Source organism: Oratosquilla oratoria, chromosome 13 (genome assembly GCF_046742065.1).
Source record: "Oratosquilla oratoria isolate Oo_2021 chromosome 13, ASM4674206v1, whole genome shotgun sequence".
Classification (NCBI taxonomy): Eukaryota; Metazoa; Arthropoda; class Malacostraca; order Stomatopoda; family Squillidae; genus Oratosquilla; species Oratosquilla oratoria.
Window position 1 is genome coordinate 622,126 of NC_134789.1, and position 23,823 is coordinate 645,948.

Sequence of the window (23,823 nt, forward strand, 5' to 3'; positions counted from 1 at the left end):
TGAAGTTTAGAGAAATGTCTGTTAGGAAGGACGGGAGAGGACAGAAGATAGGGGTAAATGGAGAAGGGTTGTGTATGGATGATGCTGTGATGCATAAGGGAGAGTGGGTGGGGGATGGGGGGTGAAGAAGTATGAGAAGTAATTTGATGCAGCCCGAGGGGATTTCTCCCCGTCTTCTTCTTTTCTGCATGAGGGGACGGAGAGGGGGGATTGCTGAATTAATGAAGCGGCCTTACTGTGGATGTGCTGTGTCTTGTGACACTGCTTCTGACCCAGGCAGTGGATAGGATGCAGGGATGACCCATCATCCAGGAAGTGCCAAGATGAGAGGGAGGGAGGAGGGTGGAGGGGAGTGGAATATGTAGGGGATGGAATGGGTGGGAGTGGTTTCTATGCCTTTTTCTTTTTGGCTACCCCCCATGTAAGGGGGAAAAAAGCCTTTGGAATATGTATGTATGTATGTATTGAGCCCCTGTTTAACCTCTTCAACGTTAATCTAATTTTTGTGCACAGCATCGGCTCTCCCCTCACATTGGCAGGACAATCTCTTGAGCATTTTGGTTTCTGGTAGGATGATTAGCTCTGCCTACAACCCTACAGTGGTGGCGGCACATTTAAATGGCATGAAAATTCATCATCCTAAAATTCAACACCCTGAAGGGTGTTTCCTTTTTCAACATTGCATCGGTCCATTGTGGCCCTGGTGGACCAATCCTATGTCATGCACTGTACATCCAACCGCATTATAGACCAACATGTCTCTTGTAATCCATTGTTGCCTTTTACATAATCTTTTTCTTATTGCAGACCCTTGAAAAGTTAAAAGGAGCACAGTTTCAGCGCCCACCTCTAATTTCAGCAGTCAAACGGCAGCTGAGAGTCAGGACAGTCTTTGAAAACAAACTTATTGAATATGATCCAGAGCAAAATATGGGTAAGGCATTTAAAAAGCTGAGGAACACTGCATTAGTACATCAATATCTGTGTATCTGTATACCATAGGCTACTTCTCCCCTTATAAGGGAGGTAGTCAAGTCAAGGCACGCACCCACTGCGATCCATTTCACTCCCATCCACACCCATGTTTCCCTTTTATCTTGGCTCCTGCCCACTGCCCAGGCCAAATGCAATGTAGCAGGACACATCCACAACAAGGACGCTTCATATATGTGGTGACCCACATCTCCATATGCAGAAAATAGAGAAGACTGGGAGAAATTCCTTTAGGCTGCATCAAAATATCATCTACACACAATCATCCTCCACTTATCCTTATCCCCCCCCCCCTGCCTCTCTCTTCTTGCTCAACAGACATTCCCCACTTGCTCAAAACCCCATTCACCCCATCCACCCCATCCATTCATCTCATCCTTGGTTGTCCCCTCAAGTTCACTATTCACCTCTACTTGTATTAAAGGTCTTTAACCCCTGGCTGACCAAGTTCAAATATACACCCTTTCTCTGCCTATCCCATCTCATTCCTATCCTCAACTCACTTGTTGTCCCTACCATCTTAGAAACTCATGGTTGGAGAGGACATCCCTATCCTGTGCCAGATCTTACCACAAGTGTGATGTCATCCACAATGTGCAAACTCCATTTTCTTTTACTCACCAACTCCAAACCTTTGCCTAACACTCATATTTACCTCCACTCCATCCGTCCCATCTTTCTTTTTGAATATTTTATTTGGCATCATTAGTTTTCCTTCAGTCAAAAGAAAAATATTGCAGAATTATATCTTGGTACTGGAGGAGTGCCTGTATAGTTCCACTCTATAAGGGGAAAGGAGATAAGTGTGAGTGTAGTAGTTTCAGAGGGATTAGCTTATTAAGTGTAGTTGGGAAGGCTTATGGGAGGATCTTGATTGAGAGGAACAGAGGGAGTAGTTGGTGAGGAACAGTGTGGATTTAGGACAGGTAGAGGTTGCATAGACCAGATTTTTGTAGTAAGATAGATATGTGAGAAAGCTATAGGAAAAGGTAAGGATGTTTTTTGGGCTTTTATGGATCTGGAAAAAGCTTATGACAGGGTAGACAGGAAGGCACTGTTGGAGGTTTTGTAGATATAAGGGATAGGTGGAAAGCTTTTAGGAGCTGTCAGGAGTTTTTATGAGAGTAGTAGAGCATGTGCCAGGATTAGAAATGGAGAGAGTGAGTGTTCGAGGTAAAGGTGGGACTTCGTCAGGGACGTGTTATGTTGCCCTGGCTGTTCAACTTACATGGATGGGTTGGTGCAAGAGGTAAATGGAAGGGTAGTGGGTCAGGAATTAGAGATGGTTAAAGAAAATGGAGAAAAGTGGGAGGTGAGCCAGCTGTTGTTTGCGGATGACAGATGTGGAGGGAGTGAACATGAGGGGCAACCTAGGATGAGATGGATGGATGGAGTGAAAGGGGTTTTGGGGAAGAGGGAAATGTCTGTTGAGGAAGGATGTGTGAGGACAGAAGACAGGGGTGAATGGAAAATGGTAGTATATGATTGATGTTGTGATGCATGAGGTGGAATGGATAGGGGGTGAGGTAGTATGTATGAGAAAAATTTGATGCAGGCCGAAGGGATTTCTCCTCATTTCTCCTTTTCTGCATGAGGGGATGGAGAGGGGGGTTGCCAATTTAATGAAGCAGCCTTGCTGTGGATGTGCTGTGTCTTGCGACACTGCTTCTGACCCAGGGCAGTGGACAAGATGCAGGGATGACCCATCATCCAGGAGGTGCCAAGATAAGAGGGAGGGTGGAGAGGAGTGGAGTGTATTAGGAATGGAATGGGAGGTAGCCAAAAAACAAAGGCATAAAAACTATTCCCACCCATTCCATTCCTAATACACACCACTCCTCTCCACCCTCCCTCTTATCTTGGCACCTCCTGGATGATGGGTCATCCCTGCATCTTGTCCACTGCCCTGGGTCAGAAGCAGTGTCGCAAGACACAGCACATCCACAGCAAGGGTTTAGGCCCCAAAAATTACATATAAACCAAATTTCAGCAAAATTGAAGAGATGAAGGTGTTAATTTGAATTTTTTGTTAATCTCATAGAGAATGCTCCTATAGAAATATAGATGTACATCCTGACAATATGAATGAAATTGATTTTTGTGAGTGTATAGTTCCATTTGTACATTAATTCTAATGTAATTCTGTCTTTTAAAGGTATCTTCTGGGTCAGCTGTGAAGCGGGAACATATATTCGAACAATGTGTGTTCACCTTGGCTTGTATTTAGGAACAGGTGGTCAGATGCAGGAGTTGCGCAGAGTAAGATCTGGTGAGTACCAGCAGAATCCTTGAGGCTGCACTTCTTGGTGAAAGTGAGGGGTTGGTGGGTTCTGAAAACTAGCAGGTTTGTTGTCCATCTTGGAGGTACACATAATTTTCCTTATTTTCCTCTCCTCCTCCTCCTCCATCTCTATCTCCTTCTTATACATGACATGGAGCACCTCATTCTGGAAGAGGGATCTTGGGTATTAGAGTGATTGTTCGCTTAATCATATAGCAGTTTGCAGCTCACATTCAAAATAATGTATATAGTGCTATAACTTGCATTTGCTGATTTATTATTATTATTATTATTATTTTTGTACTTCAGGTATTCAGGGAGAAAAGGATAGTCTAGTTACTATGCATGATGTATTGGATGCCCAGTGGTTGTATGAAAATCATAAAGATGAGACTTTATTGCGACGAGTCATCAAACCTTTGGAAGCAATGTTGGTGGGGCACAAACGAATAATCATGAAGGACTCTGCTGTGAATGCAGTGTGTTATGGAGCTAAGATAATGTTGCCAGGGATGCTAAGATACGAGAATGGTATTGAAATCAATGAGGAAATTGTTGTGTGCACTAGTAAGGGAGAAGCCGTTTGCCTTGGTGAGTTTGAGTTTAAGTAGATTTTTTGTTTTTAAAAATTGTGAATTTTGATTATGTTCTTTTTGATGTCACTTTCAGTATGATTATGGTAGGGATAAATTTCTTTTGCAGCAATTGCATTAATGACAACATCAACCATGTCTACATGTGACCATGGTGTAGTGGCCAAAATCAAACGTGTCATCATGGAGCGGGATACCTACCCACGGAAATGGGGGTTGGGACCAAAGGTAAATACTGGTGCATAAGTTGGATATAAACTCAGTTGAACAGCCTGTAGCATTAGTACTTCCTTGCAGAAGACCTGGGGCAAAACTGGTGGCTAGCTTGTGTTTTGAAGATACCAGGCCTCTTGGGCTAATAGATTGATTGATCAGGCATTTTCATGGTCAAAATATATTTTTGCATTCATAGACTTTCCCTCTCTCCTCTCCCTCTATCCCTTGCTCCTTTCCCTCAATCCCTCTTTCTCCTGCTCTGCCTCTATCCTTCTTTCTCCTTATCTTCCTCTGTCCTTTTTTCTCCTCTCTCTCTCCATCTCTCCCGTTCTTTCTTCTCTCCCTCTCTTTCTCCTTCTCTTCCTTCCTTCCCACTCTCCTTCTCTCCCCTCCCTCTTTCTTCTCTTCCCTCCATCCCTGAATGAGATTCTTTCCCTCTCTCACTTTCTCCTTCTTTCCCCTCCCTCTCTTTCTTCTTTCATCTCCCTCGCACTCTTCTTCCTTCTCACCCCTACTTTTCCTCCTCTCCCCTCCTTGTCTTTCTTTCTTCTCTTATCTCCTCCTCCTCCTCATCCCACCCCCTTCCCATCCCTTTCCCCTCCTTTCAGCATTCAAAGAACTGATACAAGTTTCTGATGTGGTGTTTTTTATCCCTTAATTTTGTTCTCTTTTTCATTTTGATAGGCTACTATGAAGAAGGGATTGATTAAGCAAGGTTTACTTGACAAGTATGGTAAGCCCAATGAGAACACACCCAAAGATTGGTTGAACCAGTATGTTGACTACAGATCTGTCAAGAAGGAAGGGAAGTCTTTCCAGGAGGAAAGTGTTGCGGTAGCACCAGTATCGGCACCAGAGACTTCAGCGCACGTGGATGGAAGCCGAAAAGTTAGTCATAGCATGTTGTAACTCCTTCATTTAGTTTAACTGGTGTAAGCCATTATAATAATTGTATGTTACATTATGGTGACTAGAGTATGATTTGGACATCTGCTAATGAACTGGTATTTTCTGTTTCCCATATATATATGCTATAGTACAAAGGCTTTTTAAGACCACTCTTTGAGGTGGAGGAGGGCAAGCCTCCTGCCAAAGAGACCTGGACAACTAGATTGATTGACCAAGTTCCTTTCTCCCACACAAGCAGTAGCCAAGTTAAAGCACACATGCAAACCAAGCTGTAGGAGTGTAAAACTACATGTGAGGAGGTTTAATTGGGCTTAATCAAAGTCCAATGTACAGTACTAGTCCGTTGTACATTTGTACAATAAATGAGCTTTGAGATCTCATCCAAGAGGATAGTAAGTGTAGATCTCAAGACCAGCACATGATCCAAAGCCATGGTCAGTCACACACTTGTGCACACTCAATCAACCAAACAGCCAAACACAAAAGGCCCTTTCCAGTAAGGGAGGTGGTCAAATGAAAGCACAAACACACATCATAAGAAATTTATTTTTATATTGCAGCGCAAGTTAAGTGGAGCATCAGAGGCATCGGGTAGTGCAGAAACAGATTCTGCGGAAGTCAAAAAGGAAAAGAAGAAGAAAAAGAAAAAGAAGAAGGGTGATGATGAAGCTGGTGTAGTAATTAAATCTGAAGTTAAGGTTGAACCCGAAGAGGTTGTGAGTGAAGAGGTAAGATTTTCTTTGACATTTTATTTTATTTTATTTATTTATTTATTTATTTTTTGTTAGCTTTCATTATGTGTATCATGCTTTGTTACCATCATTATGAGTGCATGTTGGCTTCCAAGGTTAGAGTTGTTTGTTCCAATTGATCTGGTAAGAGTACAAGAAACCTGTCAGCTTAACCATAGCATACTAGGTTGCCACTTTGATACATAGGCATCATGAGGCATGAGTGAGTACATGAGGATGCCGGTGTTGGCGTCTTGATTATATATATATATACATACATACACTTACATATACCAAGGGCTTTTTTCCCCCTTATAAGGGAGGTAGCCAAAAAAACAAAGGCATAAAAATCACTCCCACCCATTCCATCCCCAATACACTCCACTCCCCTCCACCCTCTACCCTCCCACTTATCTTGGCACCTCCTGGATGACGGGTCGTCCCTGTATCTTGTCCACTGCCCTGGGTCAGAAGCAGTCACAAGACACAGCACATCCACAGCAAGGCCGCTTCATTAAATCGGCGACCCCAGCCTGTTACTTCATGCAGAAAAGGAGAAGATGTGGAGAAATCCCTTCGGGCTGCATCTAATTTTTCTCACACATACTACCTCACCTCCCATCCCTCCACCCATTCCACCTCGTGCATTACAACATCATCCATATACAACCATTTTTCCATTCACCCCTGTCTTCTGTCCTCTCCTGTCCTTCCTCAACAGACATACCCCTCTTTCCCAAAGCCCCTTCCTCCCATCCATCCATCTCATCCTAAGTCGCCCCTCATGTTCACTCTCTCCACATCTGCCTTCCATACCTCTTTTACTAGTCTTTCTTCACTCATTCTTTCCATATGTCCAAACCATCCTAATACTCTTTCATCCATCCTATCTCCCAACTCCCTTACCACCCCCATTCTCGTCCTCATCTCATTTCTCACTCTATCTAGCCTAGTAACCCCTATCATACTTCTCAGACACCTCATCTCAAACACATTCAAGTTCCTTCTCTCTTCCTCTCTTATGTTCCATGTTTCTGCCCCATACAGTGCTGTTGGCACAATCACTCCTTCATACAGTCTCCTCTTAGCATCCATTCCCAAATGTCTATTCCTCATTACACTTTTTAATCCACCAAGGCATTTACTCTCTTCTCTCAATCTACATTCTACCTCCACCTCCACTCCACCTTTTCCTGCCACATTTGCACCCAAGTATCTAAAACTATCCACTTCCTCCAGTCGCTCTCACTTAATGCTCACTTCCAGTCTACTGCCACTTTCACCCCTTGTACAACTCATCACCATACTTTTACCCACATTTATCTTCAACTTTCTTCTTTCACACACACTCCCAAACTCTGTCACCAATTTCCTCAATCCCTCCTCCGATCCTGCCACAAGTGTAGTGTCGTCTACAAATAACAGCTGGCTCACCTCCCACTTTTCTCCATTTTCTTTAACCATCTCCATCCCTGACCCACCACCTTTGCATTTACCTCTCGCACCACCCCATCCATGTACAAATTGAACAGCCAGGGCGACATAACGCATCCCTGACCAAGTCCCACCTTTACCTTGAACCACTCATTCTCTCCATTTCTAATCCTGACACATGCTCTACTGATGATGATGATGATGGTTTAATGTCACAAACTCCCCCCTATCGGAAGGCTAGGACGGTGCCCCTCACAGAGGGCTTTGTAGCGTGGAATTTAATGAACCATGCCCTTGGTTCAACTTCGCTGGTGGCAGGATTCGAACCGCCATCCCCTCGACCTTTGCCGCAAGTAATGACGCCCTAACCCACTCAGCCAGCATGCTCTACTATCGTAAAAACTCTTGACAACTCCTAGAAGCTTTCCTCCTATCCTGTATCCTATCCACCCCATCCATGTATAAATTGAACAGCCAGGGCGACATAACACATCCCATACGAAGTCCCACCCTTACCTCGAACCACTCACCCTCTCCATTTCTAATCCTGACACGTGCAAATGTGGCAGGAAAGGGTGGAGTGAAGGTGGAGATAGAATGTAGATTGAGAGAAGCGAGTAAATGCCTTGGTGGTTTAAAAAGTGTAATGAGGAATAGGAATCTGGGAATGGATGCTAAGAGGAGACTGTATGAAGGAGTGATTGTGCCAACAGCACTGTATGGAGCAGAAACATGGAACATGAGAGAGGAAGAGAGAAGGAACTTGAATGTGTTTGAGATGAAGTGTCTGAGAAGTATGATGGGGGTTACTAGGCTAGATAGAGTGAGAAATGAGGAAGTGAGGAGGAGAACAGGGGTGGAAAGGGAGTTGGGAGATAGGGTGGATGAAAGAGTATTAGGATGGTTTGGACACATGGAAAGAATGAGTGAAGAAAGACTAGTAAAGGAGGTATGGAAGGCAGATGTGGAGGGAGTGAACATGAGGGGACGTCCTAGGATGAGATGGATGGATGGGAGGAAGGGGGCTTTGGGGAAGAGGGGAATGTCGGTTGAGGAAGGACAGGTGAGGACAGAAGACAGGGGTGAATGGAGAACGGTTGTATATGGAAAATGTTGTGATGCATGAGGTGGATTGGACGGGGGAATGGGGGTGAGGTAGTGTGTGTGAGCAAAAATTTTGACGCAGCCCGAAGGGATTTCTCCCCGTCCTCTCCTTTATATGGGGGGACGGAGAGGGGGGGTTGCCGATTTAATGAAGCGGCCTTGCTGTGGATGTGCTGTGTCCTGCGTCACTGCTTCTGACCCAGGGCAGTGGACAGGGTGCAGGGATGACCCGTCATCTAGGAGGTGCTAAGATGGGAGGGAGGGTGGAGGGGTGTGGAATGTTTTCGGGGATGAAATGGGTGGGAATGTTTTTGTGCCTTGTCCTTTTTGGCTACCCCCCTGGTAAGGGGGAAAAAAGCCTTGGTATATGTATGTATGTAAAAAACTCCTGACAGCTAAAAGCTTTCCTCCTATCCCGTATATCTGCAAAACCTCCAAGAGTGCCTTCCTTTCTACTCTGTCGTAAGCCTTTTCCAAATCCATAAAAGCCCAAAAAACATCCTATCCCCTTTTGTATAGCTTTCTCACAAATCAGTCTTACCACAAAAATCTGATCTACACAACCTCTACCTGTCCTAAATCCACACTGTTCCTCACCAATTACTCCCTCTGTACCTCTCCTAATCCTCTCAATCAAGATCCTCCCAAAAGCCTTCCCAACTACACTTAACAAGCTAATCTTAACATCTTTTTATTACTTTCAAAATTTTCTGTCATACTCTTACCCCATTTCACATCTACTCTCCTCTTTACCTCCTTTACCATGTGCTTAACCACTTCACTACAGGACTTAAATCTCGCGGGCAGCAGCCAATGCCAGCCGTACGACGTGTCGTAATAATACTCGCATCATAAAATATAGTCACGGCTTATATCGATCGTTCTCTCTTTCACCCGTGAATTTTGAAAACCACAGAGAATGGGATTTAGAGCAGATTAGGGAGAATGTAAAAACACGGGCTACTACAATAAATATAATCAAGACGCCGATATGGCAGCGTCGCGAATCCACTTGCTCCTCATGGCGCCTACGTGTGCGGCACCATATGGAAGGGGTTAACTTCTCTTTTCTTTGTTCCTCTCATATGACTCCCTCGTCCTATTTTGTAACCAATCTGTGAAAGCTCGCTTCTTCTCTTGTACAACCTTCTTTGTTTCCTCATCCCACCACTCACTACCCTTCCTTCTATTTCTTCCCATCTTTCTTGTTCCGCACACCATCTTTGCACACTGTGACTCCCTCCTTGAACTATCCCCATTCCTCCTCCACTCCTAATTCTACTCCTCTCAGCTTCTTATACTCCTCCTTTTCCTTCTCATTCAAAGAGTTCACTCTGAGCACCTCCCTACCATTTGTCCTTTTCCTCTTTCTCCATATATCCTCCACTCTCAACTTAACTTCCAAAAAATGATCTGATATTCCCCTACTCTCTCCCCTTAGAACATGTACATTGTTAACTCTTCCTATTATACTCCTATCTACCACTATTTAGTCCATTAATGCTCTACCACCCTTCCATCCACCACCCTCTCCCATGTGTACTCATGCTTGACTTTCTTCCTAAACACTGTATTTGCTATCATCAACTCTCTTTCTAGAACATCTCCACCATCAACTCTCCACTACAATTCTTTCCTGGAACTCCACATTTCCCAACCACTCCATCAATTGGTTCATTTCCTACCCTAGCATTAAGGTCTCCCAATACTACCACATTGACGTTCCTCCCTAATCCCTATATGCACTCTTTTAAATCTATCCAAAAAGCCTCCCTTTCCTCTACACTCTTCTCACTACCAGGCCCATATGCACTTACAAAAAACCACATCTCCTTTCCTAGTTTCACCTTCATCCACATTAACCTTGAAGAAACCTCCTTCCACTCCATTACACGTTTACCTATCTGTTCACTTACTAGTATAGCCACCCCTTCTCTCCCTCGCCCTCTCTTCACTCCTGAGAACCTCCCAACTACACTCTCAAACTCACACTCACCCTTCCCTCTTAACTTAGTTTCACTCAAAGCTAACACATCCATCTTTCTTCTCACAAACATACTACCTATCTCTTCCCTTTTACTCTCATCTGTACCACATCCATGCACATTAAAAGACCCAAACCTTAGGGTGCTGGTTGGAAAAGTCCAAGACCCTCTTATGCCTTTACTTGTTTTAGGATTGCCCCCTGTGGGCTACAGGGAGAAGGATGCCTGGTTCCAATCCCCGTCCCGTTTTTCTCGCCTATTCTTTCGATCCAAGTTGGAATACTTGAGTTACCCCTGGGTTCTGTGAACTGGATTGATCACATTTTCTGTGTTTATTATTACTACTGAATTAAAGAGAACGAGTAATACAGCAGTGACTTTATATTTTATAATGTGAGTAGTGAGATGCAAATTACATATGGCAGCTGATACTGGGTGCGAGAATTTGAGTCATACTGAAGTGGTTAAAGTGATATGAGGTGTAACTCGTGGTAAAATTCAATCTTGAGAACCACCCTTTTTGATGTTCTGAAGAGCATGGAGTAAATGAGGGAAGCAGTGAGAAAGATTAGTGGTGTACTGCCAAAGAAAAGTACATTGTGATAAACTTGGATGTTGTGGTAGGCAAATGATGTGTGTTGGACTGAAGGGGTACCAGTATAAGATCTTGACATCCATCACACAGCACAATGGCTAGCAACCCAGCTTGGAAGCCTGTGGCAGTTCAGGAAGCATTACTTCATGATGAATGGAGCCATCATTGGGAAGCTGGGTCTGCGAGAGAAAGCGAGTTAAAGTTTGGTGCTGAGTAACCAAAAGAATCCTGAGAGAATGTGCAGATTTTGTGAGTTTAGGTGGGGTTTAGTGGGGCCAAGGTAGTACATATGTATTTAAGATGTCACAGTCATTCTGGATTTTCGGATATTTTGGACAGTGGTTCTCCCATTAGTCTGAAGTAGAGAGGGTTTTCTGTATATCACTTTGACACTATTACAATGAATTACATGGGAAAAGAATGCAAACTGGAGACTGCAAAGCATAGTGAAACATTCAAATTTGATTTCTTTCTACGTGCATACATATACCAAAGGGCTTTTTCCCCCCTTACAAGGGAGGTAGCCAAAAATAAAGGCATAAATCCACTTCCACCCATTTCATCCTCACATACTCCACTCCCATTCACCACCCCTCCCTCCCTCCCTCTTTTCTTGGCTCCTGGACAACATTATTGTTGCATCTCGCCCACTGCCAGGGTCGAAAGCAATACAGCAAGACACAGTACATCCACAGCAAGCCTGTTTCATTTAATTGGGGAGGGGGGACTTGCAGAAAAAGAGAAGATGGGGAGAAATTCCTTCAGGCTGCATCAAAATATAACCCACGTCCTTCCATGCATCACATCATCATCCATACACAACCATTCTCCACTCACCACAATCTTCTGTCTTATTTCATCCTTCCTGAACAGACATTTCCCTCTTCCCCAATGTCCTTTTACCCCGTCCATCCATCTCACTCTTGGTCACCACCTCATTGTCACTTCCTCCACATCTGCCTTCCACACCTCTTTTACTAATCTTTCTTTACTCATTCTTTCCATGTATTCAAACCACCCCAATAATTTAATCAACCCTATCTCCCAACTCCCTTTCCACCATAGATATATATTTCAGAAAGGGTAAAATGGATGTGTATTAGAATTTTCTTTTAATGTCAGAGGAGTTGCACATTGTATGTATGGCACAATAAGTTATTGGTTTCTGGGAATTAAATTGGGGGCCAGCCACTGCTCAGTGGAAGTGCATGCAACTGGCAGCCACTGACGACATCTAATGTGTTGGTTTGAATCTGGGTCATGGCACAGAGGTTAGTAAAGGCATCCACTCTGTGCAGTGGCCCCCAACTGCCAAAACCAAAGTACCAAGACGCCTTAGGCTTACTGCCGAGTATGGTGAGCAGGAAGTTTATTATTTGTGGATGACTGGCTAAATCTGGTGGGTGAGTGAGGTATGTAGTGTACAAGTTTCATTCTTCATGTATGATTTATTCATTCATTTGTTATTTTACAGGCAATGGAGAAGAAGAAGAAGAAAAAGAAAAAGAAGAAAGAGGAGAAGGAGCAAGAGGCCTTGTGAACATAGATTATTTTATTCCTGTTTCTTTTGTACTTGTTTGGATATTTCAGTCATATCAGGTGCATAAATTTAGCTCTGTATTGAGTAAATTTGAGGGGTGCCAGATTTGTTGAACTCTGCCAAAACTGATTGTTTTCTTATCAGGATTGGCTTAGCAATTTTAAGCTGCTTGTAGGATCAACATGTGGACAAGACCAACTTTTAAATTGACCAAATTGCAGTTGTAGAAATTCAGCCCTTTTAATTGAAGTTATTGGTAAGGACTCTTAATGCAGCTATTTTATAAAGGCTGTTGACTTGCTACAGAGGTTGTAGTGAGTTCCCTGCTGCCTGTAAGCCAGGAAATTCTGTTGTGATGTTTATAGGAGGAATCCATTGTTTGGGTAGGCATGTTGCTTGTTGAACCTATGCAGCAATTCTTGTTGCTGTATGTAAGATTTTTTATTTTAGGAATTGATGTCATTCCTCTTTCCATTTATTTTGGTCTTATTGTTTTTATTTTTTTTTTATTTGTACAGATATAGTGTACAGAAGATTGTAAAGCAGTAGCTTAGGCTTTTGTGATGACTTGTTTCAAGGCATTTCCAAGTGTGCATAGCTGGATTGCTCCATATTACGAAAAGATGTATGAAGTTTAGTCGAGTACACACTGGTAGGATAATAAATCTTGCCTCCTGGATGCTGCCATGGTGGAAGGCAGAGGGATGTGCAGTGATATAAGATGTGCCAGACTTCTTGAACTAATGGGAATGTCTCCCCCATTCTTGTTCACCAGCAGGAGTTCAATCACAAGTTACTTTAGGGTATTGGTTCATCCTCAGCATTTGTCAATTTGTTCTATTTGGATTGGATATAAAGATGTTGGAGTGTAATGGAATGGTAGAAGTGAAAGAGATAATTACCATATGCACATAAATAGAACTCAAAGTATACATTTGTGTCCTTCTCAGTCTTTATTATTTTCTTATTTCTCCTGTTTCTCATTTTTCACTTATTCTTTGACTGATGTATCAAGAAATACTACAAATGTTCATGCCTGCAACTCCATATTATTGGGGTGCTCACCTGTCCATACTTTTGCCAATTGTTCAAAAGGGTGAGCAGGAAGACCAAAGGTTTTTGTTAATTTCAATAAAAATGTATGAATTTATATGAAAAATTGGTGAGGAAAATTATGTTGTGTGTACTGTATGTGTGTGTGTGATTAGAATTGAATTAGCATATGTTAATTTGGTTAATGACTAAGTGGAGGCCACAAGACTATCATTGTTATGACTGAGGAAGTGTCAATTCAAATTCGCTCAAGATGACTGTGTTTTTAAATAAAGACAGAAATCTATATTTTACTTAGACACTTGAAAATACCCTACATGACTAGAATAGTTATTTATATTTCATTACAACAGGTTCTCCTAATAAGGGTTTGGTTTAATATTGGTTTTACTGGTCTTGCTGCATTGCTTCTGACTCAGGGCAGTGAGTGAGGTGCAGGGGTGATCCATCACCCAGGAGGAGCCAAGAAAAGAGGGAGGGAATGGTGAATGGGAGTGGAATATGTGATAATGAAATGGGTGGGAGTGGATTTATGCCTTTGACTTTGGCTACCTCCCTTGTAAGGGGGAAAAAATCTCTTGGTGTGTGCATGTTTACTTTAAAAGAATTAATCTTGCCCACACCCACCAGACACCAGCCCAACAGAATAATTCCTCTCAAGAGAAGTAACCACACTGGTATGCTTGCATTCTGGACACCATTGAGCCTTAAGACTGTATCAGTACATAATAGGCTTGACTAGAGAATCAAAGTGCAAGCACTACACAAAAGACATTGAACACCTCGTACAAATCCTAAGATGACAACATATTGCTAACCTAAGTGATCTATGGGCCTATCTGGTGGCTGTTGCCAGATGTCCTAGTGCCATGGATCTCCTGTAAAAAACTTGTGGCAACAGGTTGACTGTTAAATAAGATAAATTTGCATTGTATGCTTATCATAGAGGGCAACTAAATGGGATAGAGTACCCCACAACTTTTCCACTGAATAGTTAAAGCTTGAGAGAGTCTGGGATGAGGACTCCAATAAGAACTCTAGTAGTTTTTTTGGATGCGTTGAAGGAAAGTGGGCAAGTACAGATTAGAGTACAAGGAAAGATTTTTAGGTTTGCAGTATAGAAACTGTATTGAAATGTTAATTTTAGTGGTATACAGTAAAAAGTGTACTGGATAACATGAGAAAATTGAGGATAGGTGAACAGCAAATTAGAAGACACTACTGTGTGTGTGTGTATATATATATATATAATTATATATATATATATATATTTGAATATATGGCCTGCATGGTGCAGTGGATAATGTTCCTGCCTCAGAATGTGGAAGGCCCAGATTTACGAGTAATCACTGGTAAGTGCAACAAAGTACTTAATGGCTTTTCAGCCCTTCACAATGGCTGACATCAGGAATGTGGTAGATTAGTGTTGCATATATGTGCTAGCACCTAATCAGTGAATGAGCTGATTACACTGATTTTAGACTTGATTCACAACCACAGCCATTTCAACACCACACAACCTTACCAAACAGGATTAAGCAACTGTGGTGAGGTACAAAGTGTGCACATTCATTGGGGCCTCAGTGGAAATCTATCTCAACTGTGTAAATAATGACAGAATAACTTGCTGTGGATGTATGGTGTCTTGCTGCATTGCTTTTGACCCAGGGCAGTAGGCTGGTACAGGGATGACCTGTCATCCATAAGGAGCTGAGATAGGAAGGGTGGAGGGGAGTGAAATGGGTGGTAATAGGTGCATGCCTCTATAAGGGTGAAAAAGCTCTTGGTGTGTGTGTGTATATATATATATAATATATATATATACACTCTCTTTTTCCAGGGTGACAGGTCATCCCTGCATGTCGCTCATTGCCTTGGTTGGAAGCAATGCAGCAAGACACAGCAAGGCAGCTTTATTTAATGGGTGATCTCCCCTCTCTGTCCCCTCATGCAGAAGAAGAGAAGATGGGAATAAATCCCTTTGGGCTGCGTCAAAATATTCACACACAACCACTCCCTTACTTCCCCCATCCCCAACCCACTCCTTAACCTCCCCCATCTCCCACCCACTCCCATACATCACAGCATCATCCATACACATTCTTCACTCACCCCTATCTTCTGTCTTTCCTCAACAGACATCCCCCTTTTTTCAACACCTCTTTTACCCCATCTATCCATCTCATCCATGGTCATCCCCTCAAGTTCACTACATCCACTTCTGCCTTCCACATTTGTTTCTTCACACATTCTTTTTATGTATCTAAACCATCCCAATACTCTTTCATTAATTCTTATTTCCCAACTGCTTTTCCACCCTCACTCTCCTCACCTCGTTTCTCACTCTATCCACCCTAGTAACCCCTACCATACTTCTCAGACATTTCATCTCTAACACATTTAAACCCCTCTTATGTTTCATGATTTTACCCCATATAGTGCTGTCGGCACAATCATCCCTTCATATAATCTTGTAACATTCATTCCAAAATGTCAATTTCTCATTACACTTTTGAATCCCCCCAAGGTATTTAGTTGCTTCTCTCAATCTACTTTTGATGCTTGGGGACGCATGTTGCGGGAAAGGGAGGAGAGGAGGTGGAGGTAGAATGTAGAAGAGTATATATATACGTATGCTAAATCTCCAGAAGTGCACACTTAAGCGATATATCAATAGAAGTTTGGTTTTATAAATTAAGATATAACGTAGTATACGATTTTATTGGCGAAAAAATGCTAAAAATACACTAGCGTCAACTCTGACGTCGGCGAGTTTCGAGGTGCAATGTTAATTTTTATTTTCGAAGACGAACTAACGGAAGTATAATAAATTGGTCTAGTGTAACTTAACCTCCTGTTGGGTATGCATTTTGCATTCCTAGAGGTCGTCAGATTAGGCCAATTTTTAAAAACCGCTTGGATTGCCACTGGAGAGACTTCAAACTTAGATTTGACCCGTCAGCCACTCCGCCAGAGCCACGAGTTATTGTTTAAGTTTACCCTGTGAGCGCAGCGAAGAGTCGTCTCCTCGACTGGTCTGCGTAATATGCTTATATTTATATTTATTTGAGTTTCGTTAGTTCATCTTCCACAACAAACATGGCGTCTTGAAGCGTGCCGACGTCCGAACTGTCACTAGTATATCGCATTAGCAAGATTTGTTAAATAATTTTCACCAAGCAAAACAGGTATTACTGTGATGTATTTCAATTTATAAAATATATATTTTTATTAATCATGTAGGTGTGCATTTCTGGAGTAATATATATATATATATATATATATATATATATATATATATATATATATATATATATATATATATATATATATATATATATATATAATATAATATATATTTCACAGGGTACCCTGAAGATGTCTGTTGAAACTGTAAAGTACATTCATAGAGAACCATGTGTATAACGTATTTAAGAGAGAATTTATTCCTCTAGTTATACGGGGGTGACCATACCAGCGGTTATACTTTCCTAATGACTGAATGCGTGGCTGATTTATCATAAAGGCTACATAAAAAAGTAGTTGGTGATTGTCTTTTCAATTTTTCAAAAGTGGAAGGGAGGGAGGCTTTTATTTATTTATTTATTTTATGATAATATATTATATAGAGTTCATGATTTGATAACACTCCTCAGCATTCACATAAAAAATAACCTTGCAATAGAAAATGAAAATGGAAATGAGTTGCCTAAATAATTGTGCATGGAATTACAAGGATCAAGGGCTAAAATAAAGGTTTAAAACATAATATTATTTCGAGCTTACATGCGAATTACTAGTGAAGTGATATAGAGAAATTAGGAACAACACGAATTTCAAAGTTGCTTTGATCCATGGAGTTCCAGCAGACAGTTTCTGCAGTGACACTTTAAGACCGCAAAAATATTAAGGTTAGGTGGCAAATATATATATTTCGAATAGAAATAATTTTGTCGGGCGTATTTATATAGGCGGTCGGGGACGATCACCAACTATTTTTCTATGGTCTAATGGTTATTCATTATCATTATCGATATGGTTATCATTATCATTACTATTGGTATTATCATCATTGTTATTATTTTTTCCATAATTTTCATCATTCTTATTTCCATTATTAGCCTACTATCATAACTGTATACTGTTATTACTACTGCTGTTACTATTATTGGTGTATTGGCTGCATGCTTTTGTGGCAAAGTAGCATGCAGTTGATACTTTAGGGTCTATATGGGGCGCCCCTACGGAGCAGAGCCACACATCATTTTGTCTGTGATAGAGGAAGACTGTTCATAGAGAAATGGTGACACTTTTATTATACTACGACTGTCCCTCCGTTATGCTGTCCCCCAACCTCTTGAAATTACTGTCTTGTACTATTTTTCTGAATATTCATTTACTTTTTTCGCCTACCCTGTGGTGGGGGAAAAGAATGCTGCAATGAAATCTTCCCAGTTGAGTCGTAAAAGGCGACTAAAAACGGGACGGGTGATGGGACTAGGAGTCCTGCTACCTGTAGCCCTACAGGGGACATTCCTAAAAAAAAAAAAAAAAAAAAAAAAAAAAAAAAAATAAAGGCATAAGAGGGTCTGGGAGTTTTTCAACCGGTACCCTAAGGTTTGGGTCTTTTAATGTGCGTGGATGTGGTACAGACGAGAGTAAAACGGAAGAGATAGGCAGTATGTTTGTGAGAATAAAGATGGATGTGAAAGGAAAGTTGAAAGGGAAGGGCGAGTGTGAGTTTGGGAGCAAGGTCTAAATATACAGGTCAGACCGTTTGAATTCTTGTGCGCAGCTTCTGACGTCATTTGGCTGAGTCCATTTTCTCTTTGTGAAACACTGAAGAAAACTGTGAAACGCCAAGGAAGACAGGAACTATAATATTATATATATATATATATTATATATTCATATATATAGACAGGAACTATAATATTTTATATATATTTATATATATATTTTATATAATATTTGTCGGAATATAACTAATTGCGTGGAGCTGTGCGAGCGAAGGCAACGTCTTTCCTATACGCTGCACCAGCTTCAACTGACAGCTATAGGACCCGCCAACCCCACTTTGAACAGCCAGGTGACGTTCACGGGCCCGCTGCGCCAACTCCCTCGAAATTCGGTCGGAAGTGGTTAGACCTTATATTCTTAGATCTTGGTTGGGAGCAAGATCTAAGGAATAACACGTCTAACCACTTCCGACCGAATTTCGAGGGAGTTGGCGCAGCGGGCCCGTGAACGTCACCTGGCTGTTCAAAGTGGGGTTCGCGGGTCTTATAGCTGTCAGTTGAAGCTGGTGCGTCGTTCGGGTATGTTGTTGCCTTCGCTCGCACCGCTCTACGCAGTTATATTCTGACAAATATTATATAAAAAATATATAAATATATATAAAATATTATAGTTCCTGTCTATATATATGAATATATAATATATATGATATATATATATGATATATATATATATATATATATATAGTTAAACTTAATGGCAAGATTATTATTGCAGAGTTTTTTATCTGCCTTTTCTCTTTCTCTGAGAATCTTTTTCCCTTCCACGGGAAGTTGTCTTATAATGTCACCATATGACATTGTTTTGTCAGTTACTTTGGGCATGGCTTTACCAAAGTGAAAAACTGGCCAGAACGCGTTTTCACACTACTTAGTGCTTCATCAGTGGCTAGACTGTGAATATCTGATTGAATTATTGTGTCTTCTTTCAGTGGGCTTAGATCTCCTTACGCTAGGGAGGGCTTCTAAATCCCTAGTTTGTATATTAAGATTGGGAGATGTTTCTTTAATAAAGAGAGCTTCGAGGATAGGTAGCCTTCTATGGTCTTGATTTGTTGCCAGCACTTCTGTGTTTTCTATTAGAGTTTCTTTATCTAAATTTCTTTTGTGAGCAGAGTGATGGTGGTTTCTGGGAGCTCCTGAAGAGAGGTGGTATGATAACCGGCGTGAGAGCTTCATTGTTGTCATGCCAATATAGTTTGAAGGTTGGGATGCACAGTTCCCAAGTTTACACGTGTACCTATATATGACGTGAGTTCTCTGAAGGTCACTTTTACTTTCTCTTATATTATTCTTTAGTAGCAGTTGAGATGTCTTTTTATTTTGATAATATATAATCAGTTGTACTTTAGAGTTTTCTTCTTTAGGTTTAATATTTCTTTTAATAATTTGTTGCATAACCCTTTCATCTTCTTTGTAGGCTGTGGAGAAGAAGGACTTATAGTAAATTTTAATCAGGTTTTTGGTGTTAATGTCCTTATTGGCGAATCCATTATTCATAAGGGTCTGAGAAGCTCTTTCTAACTCATTATGTACTGTTTCCCAATTATTACAGTGACTAAGAGATCTTCTAATATAAGCGCTGATGGTAGAATCTTTGTATCTTTGGGGACATTCGCTAGTCCCATTTAGGCAATGTCCTGAATTAGATGCTTTTATGTACACAGAGCTCTTAGTCACTGTAATAATTGGGAAACAGTACATAATGAGTTAGAAAGAGCTTCTCAGACCCTTATGAATAATGGATTCGCCAATAAGGATATAGAGCGAATCACAAAAAGAACTTTAGACAAATGGTACCAGGACAAAAGCCACCCAGACAAAATCCCACAGGACAAAAGCCACCCAGACAAAGTCCCACAGGACATTAACGCCAAAAACCTGATTAAAATTTACTATAAGTCCTTCTTCTCCACAGCCTACAAAGAAGATGAAAGGGTTATGCAACAAATTATTAAAAGAAATATTAAACCTAAAGAAGAAAACTCTAAAGTACAACTGATTATATATTATCAAAATAAAAAGACATCTCAACTGCTACTAAAGAATAATATAAGAGAAAGTAAAAGTGACCTTCAGAGAACTCACGTCATATATAGGTACACGTGTAAACTTGGGAACTGTGCATCCCAACCTTCAAACTATATTGGCATGACAACAATGAAGCTCTCACGCCGGTTATCATACCACCTCTCTTCAGGAGCTCCCAGAAACCACCATCACTCTGCTCACAAAAGAAATTTAGTTAAAGAAACTCTAATAGAAAACACAGAAGTGCTGGCAACAAATCAAGACCATAGAAGGCTACCTATCCTCGAAGCTCTTTTTATTAAAGAAACATCTCCCAATCTTAATATACAAACTAGGGATTTAGAAGCCCTCCCTAGCGTAAGGAGATCTAAGCCCACTGAAAGAAGACACAATAATTCAATCAGATATTCACAGTCTAGCCACTGATGAAGCACTAAGTAGTGTGAAAACGCGTTCTGGCCAGTTTTTCACTTTGGTAAAGCCATGCCCAAAGTAACTGACAAAACAATGTCATATGGTGACATTATAAGACAACTTCCCGTGGAAGGGAAAAAGATTCTCAGAGAAAGAGAAAAGGCAGATAAAAAACTCTGCAATAATAATCTTGCCATTAAGTTTAACCATACATGCTTGAGAGAAAATCTCCTGCCCATATATACAATGAATATATATATATATATATATATATATATGATATATATATATATATATATATATATATATAATAAAATAATATAGTTCCTGTCTTGGCGTTTCACAGTTTTCTTCAGTGTTTCACAGAGAGAAAACGGACCCAGCCTAATGACGTCAGAAGCTGCGCACAATAATTCAAACGGTCTGACCTGTTTATTTAGACCTTGGTTGGGAGGTTCTCAGGAGTGAAGAGATAGGTAAGCGTGTAGTGGAGTGGAAGGAGGTTTATTCAAGGTTGATGTGGATAAAGAAGCTGGGAAGGGAGATGTGGGGTTTTGTAAGTGCATATGGGTCTAGTAGTGAGAAGAGCGTAGAAGAAAGGGAGGCTTTTTGGATATATTTAAATGAGTGCATAAAGGGATTAGGGAGAAATATCAACGTAGTTGTATTGGGACACCTTAATGCTAGGGTAGAAAATGGACCAATAGACGGAGTGATTGGGAAGTATGGAGTTCCAGGTAAAAATCGTAGTGGAGAGTTGATGGTGGAGATGTGTCTCGAAAGAGAGTTGATGATTGATAAATACAGTGTTTAGGAAGAAATTCAAGCATAAGTACACATGGGAGAGGGTGGTGGATGGAAGGGTGGCAGATAGAGTGTTAATGGACTATATAGTGGTAACCAGGAGTATGGTAGGAAGAGTTAAGGATGTACATGTTCTAAGGGGAGATAGAGGGGTAATATCAGACCATTTTCTGGTGGAAGGTAAGTTGAGAGGAGAATAGGTGAAGAAAGAGGAAAAGGGAGAAGGTAGGGAGGTACTTAGAATGAACCGCTTAAATGAGAAGGAAAAGGAGAAGGGGCATAAGAAGAAGCTGAGAGAGGAGTGGGAGGGAGTGAAGAACAGAATAAAACTAGGAGTGGAGGAGGAATGGGGATGGCTCAAAGAGGAAGTCATAAGGTGTGCAAAGATGGTGTGTGGAACAAGGAGGATGGGAGGAAATAGAAGGAAGAGTAGTGAGAGGTGGGATGATGAAGCAAAGAAGGGTGTAGAAGAAGAAGCAGGCATTCATAGATTGGCTACAAATTAGGACAAGGGAATCGTATGAGAGGTACAAAGTAAAGAGAAGAGAAGTAAAGTATAAGATAAAGGAAGCAAAGAGGAGAGCAGATGTGAAATGGGGTAAGAGTATGGCAGAAAATTTTGAAAGTAATAAAAAGATGTTTTGGAAAGAAATTAAGAGAGGAAGAGGAGGTGAATCAAGTAGAGAAGAAAAGGTAAAAGGTGCAGATGGAGAGTTGATAATGGAAGAGAAGGCAGTGAGAGGAAGGTGGGCAGAGTATTTTAGGAAGTTGCTAGATGTGAAGGAGGATAGGGAGGGAAAGGTAGTTGCTAGATGTGAAGGAGGATGGGAGAGAAAGGTAGTTGCAGTGGGAAGCGCTAAGAAAATGAGAGTGATGAGTGAGGAGAAATAGGGAAAGATGATGAGAGCAGGTAAGGCACCTGGGTTGGATGGATGCCATGCAGAATGTCTGAGGAAATGAGGTACAGTTATGGTGGACTGGCTGGTGAGGTTATTTAATGTTGAAGAGAGGGTAGAGTGCCGGAGGACTGGAGGAATGTTTGTATACGAGGGGTGATCAAAAAGTAATGACAGTGATACCATATATTTTCACGGTACAGAGGTAAATCCAAATAGTGGCATACATTCCTTCAAAGTACTCCCCTCCTTCCTCTATGCAACGTTCCATCCTCTTTCGCCACTTCATGAAGCACTCACGGTACTCAGAAGCCGATATACCTCGTAGCTCTGAATTGACTGCTCGCGCCAGATCTTGGATGCGATGAAACAGCTTCCCTGCGATCGCACCCTTGATCTTTGGAAACAACCAAAAATCACAGGGAGCAAGGTCAGGCGAGTAGGGTGGGTGGGGGAGAAGTGTGATCTCCTGCTGCTCCAGGAACTGCACAGTGAGGCGAGCTTTGTGGGGGGCAGCATTGTCATGGTGCAGCAAAAGGCGCGATCGGCGACGGGTCGGTGCAATCTTGGCCTGATATTCCAGGACTCGAGGAAGGACGTGATCAGTGTAGTACTGGGCTGTGATAGTACACTGTTGAGGCATTACATCCACACACATTGGTCCTTGTGAATTGAAGAAGATGGTGAAAAGGCGCTTCCTGCTGCGAAATCCTTCCTTCAGAATCTGAGGTCGAGGTTCTTCATCACTCAACCACACCATGTTAGACTGCTTGTCTCTGGTGGTGAAGAAAGAAATCCAACACTCATCTCCGGTAGCTACATCTGAGAACCGTTTCGGACCATTTGGCTCGAATTCAGCCAGCCATAGACGACAAATCCTCACCCGTTCGCTCTTCTGCTCTTCCGTAAGCAAATGAGGTATCCATCGAGCACACTTCTTCCTCAGCCCTAAGTGTTCATGCACGATGTCATGTGCGCTCCCATAACTGACACCGAGCTCCAAGGATAAGAATCGAAGAGTAACAGTTGGATCTTCGTCAATGATGGCCCGCGCACGGACCGTCGTTGCTTCGGTCACGGATGTCCGAGGGCGGCCAGGACGATGATCATCTAGCTGCAATTTTCCGGCTGCGAAAGCTCGAATCCAGCGGGAAACAGTTTCCAGTGATGGAGTAGACTCGGGAAAAACTTGCAACAATTCCTCTCTGATCTCCGTTGCTTTTTTCCCGAGTTTCCACCTTGTGAAGGTGTAGAATCTGCAGCCTTCTTTCGAAAAATCCATGTTTCCGGTTAGAGAGGCAAACCAACAATGACGCAATCGCACAGCGCAACGATAGAATGTAAGCTAGACAAACAGCGACAAGCTCAAACATGTAACAACAGGCAACACTTGCTGCCCCTTGCTCCCCGCCCCCCCAACACTTATAGTCTCTCAGCTACGAGTCCGA

General features: G+C 41.8%; 1 protein-coding gene across 1 annotated transcript in view; it reads left to right on the forward strand.

Annotated features, from left to right (window-relative positions):
• Nop60B (dyskerin pseudouridine synthase 1 Nop60B) overlaps positions 1-13,720 on the forward strand; it is a 28,803-nt gene extending 15,083 nt beyond the window's left edge. Inside the window, exons 5-11 of the mRNA XM_076196775.1 lie at positions 808-934; positions 3,149-3,262; positions 3,584-3,865; positions 3,977-4,095; positions 4,768-4,971; positions 5,553-5,720; positions 12,316-13,720. Coding sequence (XP_076052890.1) covers positions 808-934; positions 3,149-3,262; positions 3,584-3,865; positions 3,977-4,095; positions 4,768-4,971; positions 5,553-5,720; positions 12,316-12,381 — 1,080 coding nt within the window. The 3' untranslated portion in view covers positions 12,382-13,720. The remainder of the gene's footprint in view (positions 1-807; positions 935-3,148; positions 3,263-3,583; positions 3,866-3,976; positions 4,096-4,767; positions 4,972-5,552; positions 5,721-12,315) is intronic.
• The last annotated feature ends 10,103 nt before the right edge of the window (positions 13,721-23,823 follow it).